At 36.8% G+C, this 12,469-nt stretch overlaps 1 protein-coding gene across 5 annotated transcripts; it reads left to right on the forward strand.

Annotated features, from left to right (window-relative positions):
* The first annotated feature begins 3,866 nt into the window (after positions 1-3,866).
* LOC121730111 (14-3-3 protein zeta) lies at positions 3,867-10,278 on the forward strand. Of its 5 annotated transcripts, none has more exons than XM_042118966.1 (5): positions 3,867-4,023; positions 7,431-7,766; positions 8,440-8,563; positions 8,913-9,076; positions 9,347-10,278. In XM_042118966.1, exons 2-5 carry the CDS (start codon positions 7,467-7,469, stop codon positions 9,500-9,502), a joined length of 744 nt encoding a protein of 247 aa, XP_041974900.1. In that variant the 5' UTR covers positions 3,867-4,023; positions 7,431-7,466; the 3' UTR covers positions 9,503-10,278. The 5 variants fall into 5 exon arrangements, with proteins under 5 accessions (XP_041974900.1, XP_041974899.1, XP_041974901.1 ...); XM_042118965.1 differs by lacking the exon at positions 8,913-9,076 and adding an exon at positions 8,650-8,813 and having other exon boundaries at positions 3,868-4,023; XM_042118967.1 differs by lacking the exons at positions 3,867-4,023; positions 8,913-9,076 and adding exons at positions 4,154-4,305; positions 8,650-8,813.
* Positions 10,279-12,469: the final 2,191 nt, after the last annotated feature.

Consider the following 12,469-nt stretch of genomic DNA (forward strand, 5'->3'; position numbering starts at 1 on the left):
CAACCTTTGATTTTCTGTGTTGTTTTTTCTTATCCCCTTAATCCTTGGTTTTTAATCAACTTGCAAGGGGGGGTTATTAGTTTCAGCTGGTTTCAGGCATTACAAGTATGTATTAAATAAACATATTTGAGTATAATTAATACAATCTATGATGCTTGCGAGTAATAATATTATAGAAAATTATTTAACATTTAAATTAGATTATATTTAAACTTAGAAACAGTAGTGACAATTTAGTTTAAGAAAATGAAGATAATTGTTTGGTTAAATTATATTTTGTTATATATTTCATGATGTACGGTAAGTATTAAAGAAGAAGTTTTAATACTCCGACAAAAACATGCAAGCGTCAAAAACAAAACACAATGAAATGTATTGCAAAATAAAATTTAAGTAAACAACAACAATAAACTTATTCTTGAAATAAGTTATCCAAACTAAAATATAATATTATTGTCATAAATAATCAAGTATCAAAACTAAAATTCCGACTATAGACAAGGTTGCCATACGTAGATTTTTTGAATTTGCCGCCTTTTTCCAGTCTCATCTTTCGCTAGCCAGACTATAGTATCGGGTAAATTTTCATTGCGTTATCTATGCCTTTGAAGCAGTAACGTAATGAAAAAATATCGGTATTTGAAGCCCTGTTATCGCAGCAGGACCATCCTCATACAAAATGTACTGAAAGCAGATATCGCGCGTTATTATCGACCGATAATATCGCGCCCAATCGCGCCTGTCTGCGCGCTATTCTGGCCCTGCCATAAAGTTAATATACCTAGCGGAATAGAGAAACAAAGTCCTGAGCAAGAGAGATGTCACTATCAGTAACACTGCGTGGTAAATAGAGACGTGTGATACATGACAGCAGCACTCTTTTTTTGACGTCCAGTCGGCACGTGCCGCACGTTGACAATTTAATCTCATAGAATTCATGTTCAATCATGCTTGTGTAAGTGTATACGTACACATATTTTTACACACAGATGAAACCAATTTTGGTTTCGTTTGACAGCTCGAGATTGTTGCTCTATTCCGCTAGGTATATTAACTTCATGAAACGTACACAATATATTTTTGACACAGAAGTCAATTTACAACTCTAACACAGATGAAAACCAATTTTGGTTACGTTTGACGGCTCGAGATATTTTTTGCTCTATTCCGCTAGGTATATAAAATGGTCGCTTTGGAGAATCATATAATTAATCATAGGTAATATGATTAATTTTTAAACTCCACTTTGCGTGCAATTCATATAGTGATTCGCTTACATCAATGATTGGTAGTGTCCGACCGAAACTGATTTTTCAGCCGAAAGTACATTGAATTTTTTACTTTTTGCGACATTTCTTACCATAAATATTATTATTCTTAGACTCGAATAACTTTTTGTATATTCCGTTTTTTTATACGATTCCAAGTAGATTCGTTTCGTCTCATTCACAGCAAATCCGATTTTTATCTTCTGAACGCCCAATATTCGAGTTTTAACTTCATAAAACACATGTCCTGTCGGTGTAGTGTATGACAGATCGAAAAATATAGCCGAAAAAATTGTTAAGTTGACAGTTTTCACAGATATGCGTTTGGTTAGCTTATTTATCGTTTCTTGCTATTTGTTACTAAAACAACGTGACAAGGCTCAAAGATGATAAAAACGTATAAAAATCATCAATCAAACGTATAATGTAAACTTAGATTCATTAATCGCGATTAAATGAAGAATGTAAAATCTATTTGAAACAAAACGAGATTCACGTCGCCATATAAACGCGTTCATTGTTCAATGAGAACTTAGTTTAATAAAACGTTTAAGTGTGATTGGTGAAATTCCCCTTAATGTATTATAACGAAGGATTACCCTTAGAAACAAGAACAGAAGTTATTTGATGTCATTTTATTTAGGTGCGATTCACCTAAAAAATAGAACGCGCTTATAAGTACACTAAATTAGTTCTACACGTATAAACGCGCTTATAGCACCAAATTACATTTCACTAACATAAAGTTCACAACGAATCCGAGTTTTATTTTCAGAACGTCCGATGTTGCACGGTTAAACTTCATTAAAGCCGTTAAAGTCCTGCCAGTGTAGTGTCATGGCGAACCGAAAATCATAGACGAAAGAAATGATGCGTTTGGGTAGCTTATATATCGTTTCTTGCTTTTTTATTGATCCCCGTAGTAACGCGTTTAATGAGAACTAAGTTTTATAAAACGAAGTTGTGCGATTGGTGAAATCCTCCCTTAGACATACTACTGAACGACGTACTACTGAAAACAAAATCAATAATTGCAGTATATTATTTTTATGGGAGACATGGACACGACCGCGGTCGAAGTTCAAAACGAAATGACTAGGCAAACTTGCAGTTGACGTCACATTTTTTTTCTCCAGAACGCGTTTTGCCACTAAACCTGAAAAATATACTGAGGGCCGCAAGAGTGAAGCTTACAGGGGAAGTGGGCAAGATAAGATTCTAGCAGGGTAGGAACGGTCTAAGTCCTAAGAGATTGCGTGTCCAAAAAAAAAAAGAGTGAGGTGAGATGATTTACTAGATAAATCTCACAAGATATATCCTAAGATATCTTCTAATCTTCATCATCTCACAGTCAAACGTTTTGTTCGACTGTGAGATGATGAGATGAGAGAGAGAGAATAAGCACGTAATTTGCCAACAGTTATATATAATAAATAAGCCTGCTTTTATCGTAAAAATAAAATTCAATAATATAATTTCGATAAAAATAAGTTAAGACAATTTAATGAAAATAACACGAAGTGCTAATTTTTGATTTGGGACTAAATACATAATCTCAAAACATGATTAAATAGTTGGTGGCGAATTGAGCCAGGGACTCGCTGGCAAGCAAGCTCGAGTTAACTGCGAAGTTTAATTACCGAACGATGCATGAGTTTCGGTTTCGGTTTCGGCTATATTATGGCCGAAACCGAAACTAAGGCCGAAACTAGATTTTTTGGCTGAAACTGGCCGAAACCAAAACCGAAACCGAAAGTTCGGTCGGTTACTAATGATTGGTCTCTCGCGCGGCGCTCGCGCGCGGCGACCAATCATTAATCGAAGCGAATCACTATATGAATTGACAACATTTCAAAATTTTAACATGGCTTTTTTATTATTTTATATGAAAGTAGACTTAAAATAAGGCGACATGTGTTTCTTGCTTTTTCAAAATTATGTTTTTATGATACCTAAAAAATAGATTTTAATCCTTCGTATTCTAAAGAGACGTAAGCGCCAAGTGACGTCATACTTACGTCTGAACGGTTAATTCCATTACACTTTAACAAAAGAAAAAATCTGTCAATGTAAGTTTGTTACGTTTATTATGACGTCTGTCAATGTCATCGTCAACCTGGAGGATAGGTAACCAATGAGGTAATGTTATTATTTAGAAATGTCAGTGTTGACAGGTGGTTGACAGTGACGTTTTTGTTTTTATGCTTCATGTTGTCTTTTTAAAACTATTTTACACCAGGCAAACAAACTGTATGATATTATGCCGTAAGTATGACGTCACAGCGTATTTTTCAGTTTTTATTTATTTTCTCAGTAAATAAGCAATATAAAAATTTTTTGAATATTTTTTTGATATCAGGAGAAGAAACTAAAGAAACGGTATTTTTTATTTTAAGGCTTAAAAATTTTGAAATGTTGTCAATTGCAGGCAAAGTGGAGGTTAAAAATGAATCATATTATGATTCAATATATGATTCTCCAATGCGACCATTTTAGCCCTGCTGGCCGCTGGGCCCTGCGGCCTGCCGCCTGCGGGAGGCTTTTTCATTGATCTGTCATAGACAAGTAGCGTCTTATCATAGACATACTATTTCCGTATTTTGAGCAAAATGGCTGCCTACTTTGTGAACCCTGTTCCGGTGTTTGTTTCCCCTCTGGCCCCGCTGCCGTCTGTGTAGTATATCGTTCACCGCAAGAAAAAAACTGATTTTGTGTCGAAATTGCTGGCTTATTTACTTTATATCCCTTCTAACAAGTAAGTGAAACGATTATATATAAGTGAAATATATGTTGTGAGCAATTGAAGTGAAATTGCTTTTATTTTAAACATGGTAAATGTGTGACTGTGACGCATAAAAGGAGTGTCCCTCGCAGCAGCCATTTTGCCTGTACCGGCTGCACGACATTGCGGTGTGGTTAGAGAGTATTTTTAAAAATTGATTACAGATATAATTCTAACAGTTATGTTCGTTGCTGAGGACAAGTGCTTACTTTGGTGAACGATTGTGGCTAAGTTACTTCGTTGTTAACATTCCTAGTAAGTAGGTTATTGATGGTGTTCAACTTGACCATGGCTTAGGGTTGTAGCGTATATGCTTATAATATTCATTATCTTCTACATACCTATAGATTCATTGTAATAGCGTGTAATGGAGAATCCAGTTCGCCTACCTGCTAAACCTCGAGAAAGCTTTTTTAGTTTTCGTACGTTACGCTAATGCGTAATTGTAGTTTTTGTGACTAAGCCCTTGCTCGCAAAGGTAGTCGCTAAAAAGGTACACGCCTAAGAATAACGTCTTTGAGAACTTACAAGTGAGAATGATGTAAAATTTCAATGCTAATTAGATGTTGTTAAGTTCTCACATAATAGCTTCACCTTGCAGCACGAGTTGCTAGGCAGACACGTGCTGAGGTATAATCTAGAAACTTGCAGATGCAATTATAGCCGAGTAGAAAGTAGTTCGTAAAGAAATTGTCGTGCACGGCTATTCCTTTATGATCTTCTACTTCGAACTACATAGTGGATCACGTTCAACAGAGTCCTTTGGTTTTGACAGGAACCTAAATTAGCAAAATTTAAAGTTTTATCGTTAAATTCGTATAATATTATAATAACTGATTAGAGCAATGCCTTTGTCAAGGATGTTGGGTGACGCACTATCGGTGATGATACGAAATAGTTGCGTGTAGTTGATTTGATTAATAATTACTAGCTATTTGACCGAGCTTTGCTCGGTATTCGATGAAAATGACATTTTCTAAAAATGATTCCTAGCTTGATCGATTTATCGCCCCCGAAACCCCCTATATACTAAATTTCATGAAAATCGTTGGAGCCGATTCCGACATTCAAATTATATATATATATATACACAAGAATTGCTCGTTTAAAGATATAAGATTTGCTTCATTCAGAAACGTCTTTGTTGAAAACTGCTGAAACTCCAAGATGTGATGTGTTTTCCTAACTGTCAAGGAGTGAGTCACACTCATAAAGTTAATAGTCACACTTGAATGTAGCAACAAATAATAAAAAAAACAACATTTCATCTCATTTTAAAATAAATTGTATACCAAATCTTCAATATTGTTCACTTATTAAAATTTATAATCAGGCCTTGTTTTGCACAATTTGTTTTGCTGCCAGGCAAGTGTTATCTATTAGATGAAAGATTCAAGGTCAAATGAAACTAAATTTAATGGCCTAATTGATTACTTGTTAAAATAACAACTATACCTTACTTTAGTTATAATTAATTTTACTAGTATGTAAAAAATACTGTACACAGTCTATCTCTACCAACTTTGACTAAGTTACCATAGCAAATCTTTAACATGCATTTGGTTGATAACAATGTTTTATACATCTCATTTTCATACCCATAAAATTACAATCTAAGAAATATACTTTTCTTCGTCAATGGATTATTATTCTCCAGGTCAATCCAGCAGGATTAGCACGGCCACCATAGAAAGGTTTATTCTTACGGTAAAGTAGCAAAGTTAGATTAACAAAGGAAATCTGTCAGTTTGTCCATAAATTATCAGCGTTTCTATTCTTTCGCATCTCTACTGTGGCCATGCTAAGCCTGCTGGAATACTAAAAAAATATTCTTGTTTTTGGTTACTACATATTACATTATCAAAGATCTTAGCCTATAAGTCTAAACAGGTCCGGTATACAGTTTTCTACTGTTTTACTTTGCAGTAATAACATTTAACAGCGGCAGAACAGAATATTCTATCAGAGACTGTAAAATAATTTTATCAGGGAAAAGGGTTTGATCAAAGGTCTGACCAGGTTTACTTGAGTATTTCATCAAATTGGATTTCTCTATCTTTTGAATCTGATTTTTTGTTAAGTATTACTGGTATTGATATGCTATTTTATTAAGGGTCTGTTTCACCACTTTCTGATAAGTGCCGAATAGGCTATGCACCACTTAACTTGACAGATGAAGTATGGAGAATAGCCTATTCGGCACTTTATCAGAAAGTGGTGAAACAGGCCCTTAGGGTCAATTCACACCGAAATGGCAGCGGAGCGGCGTGCATTTTCAGTGTCATATGATTTTAAACTTTATCTTCATTCTCAAGCGATACTATGTATTACAATAATGAAGATAAAGTTTAAAATCATATGACACTGAAAATACTCGCCGCTGTGCTGCCACTTCGGTCTGAATTGACCCTTATACTGGTACCTATTGGATAGTGATCTACATAGTGATCCGTACCAAAACCTTCAAAATAGGGGTTTTTTACAGATCTCTGGTTGAATAACCTTGGTATTTATCAATTATTTATTTTAAAATATTTATGCTCATAACAACTAGTTTTGTTGTGTAAAATTGTCTTATTTTAAAAAAATGTGTTCATTTTAATCCTAACAAGTTGTTTATTTAAAGTAGTAAGGAAACATTTTCGAGTGGTGCTCGAAAGTACTCAATATGGAAATTGTTGTCTCTGCCACACCCACAAAATTTACGATTTTCTATTGACCTTTTGTGTTTAGTATACTCAGCCAAAATAAATAGCTGATGTCATCGTTATAGAACTGTCGCAATGAGTTCATAAATTTTAAATATCGCAATTTATCTAGATATTATATTGATACCCAACAACTGTAGTAGTAAATGCCCAGATACACGATAAAGGCAATAAGGCGCCGAGCCGGGTGGGTAGGTGGCGGGAGCGGGGGCGGCGCCGGGGTAGCGCAGGGCGGCGGGGTGGGTTGCCAGGGCGAGCCGCGAGGGTGGCGAGGGGCGTGTGCGAGCGTCGAGCTAGTCGTATTTTGTCTGGAGTGTTTATCCCGTACCGCTGGATCAATATCGGTGGCGCAGTGACGGTGGGTCGACGACGGCGCGCACCTCGCCACCGGAGCCGAGTCTGTGAGATGCTGTCGAACCGTGCGGACGCCGCGTCGATGTCGCGTTTGGCGTGAGGGTCGCTCTCCGAGCTGCGTTCAGTCCTGACGTTGCGCCATTGCGCTCGCTAGCCTCCGAACGAGGTGCGCCGTTTTTCATGATGACTCATTTACCCGATTGGATTCGCTTCGGTGAAAGTGACGCCTAACGATTAGTCTTTCTGAGGAGAGCCCCGCTTCTCCTTTTTGCGAAGTTACTTTTCATTTTATTTGATCTTTGGTATCGTTGGTTGCAGGGGCGTCCGTAATATAGCCTTCTCGAATCATCAAAGATGTCCGTCGACAAGGAGGAACTTGTGCAACGCGCCAAGCTGGCGGAGCAGGCGGAGCGATATGACGACATGGCGGCGGCGATGAAGGAAGTAACCGAGACCGGCGTCGAACTCAGTAACGAAGAAAGAAACCTCCTCTCCGTCGCATACAAAAACGTCGTCGGTGCACGACGGTCATCATGGCGGGTCATATCCTCAATCGAACAGAAAACCGAGGGTTCCGAAAGAAAACAACAGATGGCAAAAGAATATAGGGTTAAAGTAGAGAAGGAGCTCAGAGAAATCTGCTACGATGTCCTGGTAAGAAAATTATCGACTCTCTCGTAGAGATCCGAGACGTTTGCAGTCTCGACTCTCGACATATTTTAGTTTCGGTCAATTTAAAACCTCAACTCGTTTGAAATTACGCGTCGGGTTAGTCGGATAATCTTCCTACGCGTATGACGTCATCGTATTAGCACGTTGCCAATTTGAAGGATGATGCAAGTGCTCAGTCGTCGCAGTAGTTTCCTTTTGCGTTCCTTTCGATTAGGGAGTAAAATTTTATTTATACCACTGTGTGCGGGCGACGGGCGGGCAGGAGACGGGCAGGGCGCGGTGCGCGCGGCGGTGACGTACTGCGCCGCGTCACTGCGCGCGCTGCTATCCCATCTTCGTTCGTTGCCCTGCCTTTATGCTGCCTAATATTTAATTCCAAACGAATTACTATCGCCTAATTAAATCGTACTCGGCATTCGGTTACGCAATACCGAAGTACACGCGTGGGGCAACGGAACCGCAAAAATCAATATTGAATACGATATATTTGAATGACTGCAAGTAGTTTATTAGATATTATTGGAATTGAAGCCTTTTATTTTAAATACTTAATAAATTATTGGATCGGAACTTAAAATACTTCGAGAACTTTTTCTTTTATATTATACTATAACGTTTAACGTTTAGAAATCAATAACTAACGTCATTGTTTCAGGGTCTACTCGACAAACACCTAATTCCTAAAGCTAGTAATCCAGAAAGTAAAGTATTTTACCTTAAAATGAAGGGTGACTACTACAGGTACCTCGCAGAAGTGGCCACAGGTGAAACCAGAAATTGTAAGTGCACCAATGACTACACATATTTTTTATAAGCACTGACTTAAATTTTTACTATTTAAGCTAAAACTGTTTTTGTATTACAGCTGTTGTAGAGGACTCACAGAAAGCATACCAAGACGCCTTTGAAATCAGCAAGGCGAAAATGCAACCAACACACCCAATAAGGCTTGGGCTGGCATTAAATTTCTCAGTCTTCTATTATGAGATTTTAAATTCACCCGACAAGGCGTGTCAACTTGCCAAACAGGTCATTTTTTTGTGTCAGTTTAGCAAACGTTCTGTGCTGGCTGGCGCGAGGATACTGCTCAGGCTAGGGGTACTAACTCAGACAATCGCTTGTCCTCAGCTGTCGTCGAGGACTCGCAGAAGGCATACCAGGAGGCGTTCGACATCGCCAAGTCCAAAATGCAACCCACACATCCCATCAGGCTCGGCCTCGCGCTCAACTTTTCCGTGTTCTATTACGAGATTATCAACTCGCCTGCGCGAGCTTGCCACTTAGCCAAACAGGTTCATTCGAGTTGCATAGAGTGATGCAGAGTGAAGTGTTTAACTCGTGACTAACTTCGCCGAAGTGTAACGATACTTACACCGCATGAGATACGATGTGTTGCATCCGTACTGTAATTCGGTAGGGCATCTAATTAGCAAGCGCATGGACATGTTTCCGCAATTAACATTTAATCCTCGACCGGCCAGCAAAGAATCGTTAACTTTTTTGTATGAATTCGTTTGTCGAAGGACAACGGGACTCGAACTAACGATCGCTTCTATTTGCAGGCGTTCGATGACGCGATCGCGGAACTAGACACACTGAACGAGGACTCGTACAAGGACTCGACGCTGATCATGCAGCTGCTGCGGGACAACCTCACGCTGTGGACGTCGGACACGCAGGGCGACGGCGACGAGCCGGCAGAGGGCGGCGACAACTAACGCGCCGCCGCCGCCACACGCATTTGTTCTCATCAGTGTTTTATAACAAAACGAGTAACATTCGAGAACGTCGCGCGGCGCGGCCGTCCGCAGCCGTTGCGAACCGTCGCTTGTAAAAAAAATGTTAAAAATGTCGTTCGCAGCGGACCTTCACGTTCCGTCTAAAATTAAATGTTATGTGTCATCTTTGACGGTTTTGTATTTCTGTATTTACACTGGATTACAGATATCGAGCTGACCTGATGAATATAAATATTTATAACTTAAGTTATTAAAATTACGGTTTCTTAAGTTAAAAGTGTTTTCCTTTATTGAGTATGCGAGTATCGACGACAAGCCCGGTCGGCCCCCGAGTAACATTCCCCTCGCCGCTCGCCGCCGCTCGTCCGCAGGGACGGGGAGACCGTGATGGTGACTATTTCGGAACACGCAATTAGATATACCGATTGTTGAAATATGCCCGATACACCCAATTTTAGATTTTTCATATATAAATCGGCAAAATGTAATGGCTGTATTTACCGCGGGCACAAAAAACTCGTTAGTGTCTATGTGGTTTTGTGATGTCCTAACTGTTAAGTGTATTACCAAAGCGAGTTAACGACATTAACCATTTTGTTGTGCCCCTATTTACCGATATCATTGACTATTTCAGGCATTTATTAGCGAAACAGTTTGTGATGGACAAATATTGTAACATTTCAGCTGCATTTTATCAGCCATTAATCTATTATATTTTTCATGTTTTCACCAATAAACTTTTGTATTAAATACAATTTTTAGTTTTAGAACCAATATTTAAATAAACCGCCACCTATTAACCCCGAAAAGATGTTTGTCTAAACTATGTAACTTTCGACGTAGTTTTAACCTTTCCAATAAGATAAGAGGAGGCGGGTGACATTTTTTAAGTATTTCCTAACGTGTCATAATACAGTTAACAAACTAGTATAGGCAACTGAAATTTTGCTACAATAAATAACTGTAAATACTTTCTGAAAAGTAGTCTTCTTATTTCATGAGTCTGATGCTTTTGACCTTAGTGATAACACAAGGGGTCGTTGTTCATATCTCACAAAGATCTTAGGTCAGTTATTTTATCGATTAGAGAAATTCATACTATCGCATCATTAATTTCATAGTGTTAAACATAGCCTACATCATTCTCTATTAAGTTCCATGACTATGTTTACCATATAAACGCCGTACGGTATATAATTTCCATGAAACAAAAGTTTAATAATAAAACAGCTTTTATTTTAACAACGCCTGTTATAATAGTTTTTAAAGACACGAAGAGCGAAAGAAATAACAAGAAAATTAATTGAATATGGACAGGCTTTGGTGAAATTATTTTATTAGATGCTGTCGAACCCTTGACCGAGTGTGAATCAGTAGGTAGGTACCTACTAGCCACTAGGGGTCAAGTGGTAAGTATTCTAAACAAAGACCAAATCGATGGTTTGATCTAAGGCTCATTAACCCTTTAACCGCCGAGCTTAAAAACAATTGTCGTGCCTCTAGCGCCGGACCATAAATCGAAAAATGTAACCTACAACAAATAGTGATGTGCAATACTTATCTTTTTCATAATTTATTTCTCAATTTATAATTTATATAAAGTATAAACTGATATCTAGTATTTGAATCCATATAGTCCAGGGTCGATAATTTTTAAAACCAAAAAAAATCATAATAGGATGAAACCCATTAGAAAAGGAGGGAAATATGATAAAAATTAAAGGAAAAATAATTTACGGGCGATCTGAGGTTGGGAAGGGGATGGGGGTGAGTTTTTAAGGGTAAAAAACGGTTTTTCTCGATTTCCGGCAAAACTAAAAGTCCTATCGAAAAAAGTCAAATGAAAAAGTTGTAGATAATAAAAAGATCTAAAACTTTTGTATTTACACTTTTTTCACATAACCTCAAAATTTATGTGAAAAATTCAAAAAACCAAGTTTTTGGTTTTTTATTTTTATCTTTTACAAAAATTATTTTTTTATAACGAAATTTTGTGAAAACTTACCTTTTTATGTCCCAAATACACTGTAATTTATTTAATTAAAAATATTTATTTTTTTCACCTTATTTTGAATTAGTATCGAAAAAACACCCTAATTTTCAATCGAAAATTCACCCGTCAAAATATCAGCTTTTTTCAAAAAGTTGGTGTGGTTTCTGTTCGTTGGAATCTCTACTTTCCGATGGTAAAAAAAATATATATATGTTACTATGGTAAATCTTCTCAGAAAATGCAAAAATTCAAAAAAAACTTGAATTCGAAAAATTTTTTTTAATTATTATAAATAATTTCATCTAAAAAATGTGATTGCTGCAATTTGTTTCAATTAAAAAGTTGATTTATTTAATTCTAATTACATTTATCAAAATCATTTAATGTGTTCTGTTTTTTAATATACTGTAATACATTATTTCTTGTATCGCTGCTTTGAACACATGAAATTTTTTCTTTTGATTTATTACCGAAAAATCCACCGCAGATAAAGCAATGAGATTCAAAATTAAATCCAAGAGCATCTTTAATTACTTCTTTTCCTTCCTTTGCTTTTTTTTGTCTTGAACTACAAAATGTAGCTATTGCGGTCTCGTCATTATATTGACTTTGACAACTTCGATGAATAAAAGCTGATGTCAAAGTCTCAAATTTTTTGTATTTATTGTCGATTCTTTTTTTGCTGGATACCACTAAACGATTCAAAGCTGCTTTTTTTATTGCATACACTTGCTTATCATCTGCCTTATTGCAAATGATACAAACAGATTCATCCATACTGATAATCTGAAAAGACAAAATCGAATTAATAATGTCTTCACTATTTAATCGTGAATAAACTCCCATGAAAAAAATAATTAAAGAAATCAATGTCAAAATGTATAAATAATATATTATAAATCTATAAAAAAGTATAAAATATATATGAAAATCGGCCAAAAGTTTGTTTTATT

Source organism: Aricia agestis, chromosome 9, assembly GCF_905147365.1.
Source record: "Aricia agestis chromosome 9, ilAriAges1.1, whole genome shotgun sequence".
Lineage (NCBI taxonomy): Eukaryota > Metazoa > Arthropoda > Insecta > Lepidoptera > Lycaenidae > Aricia > Aricia agestis.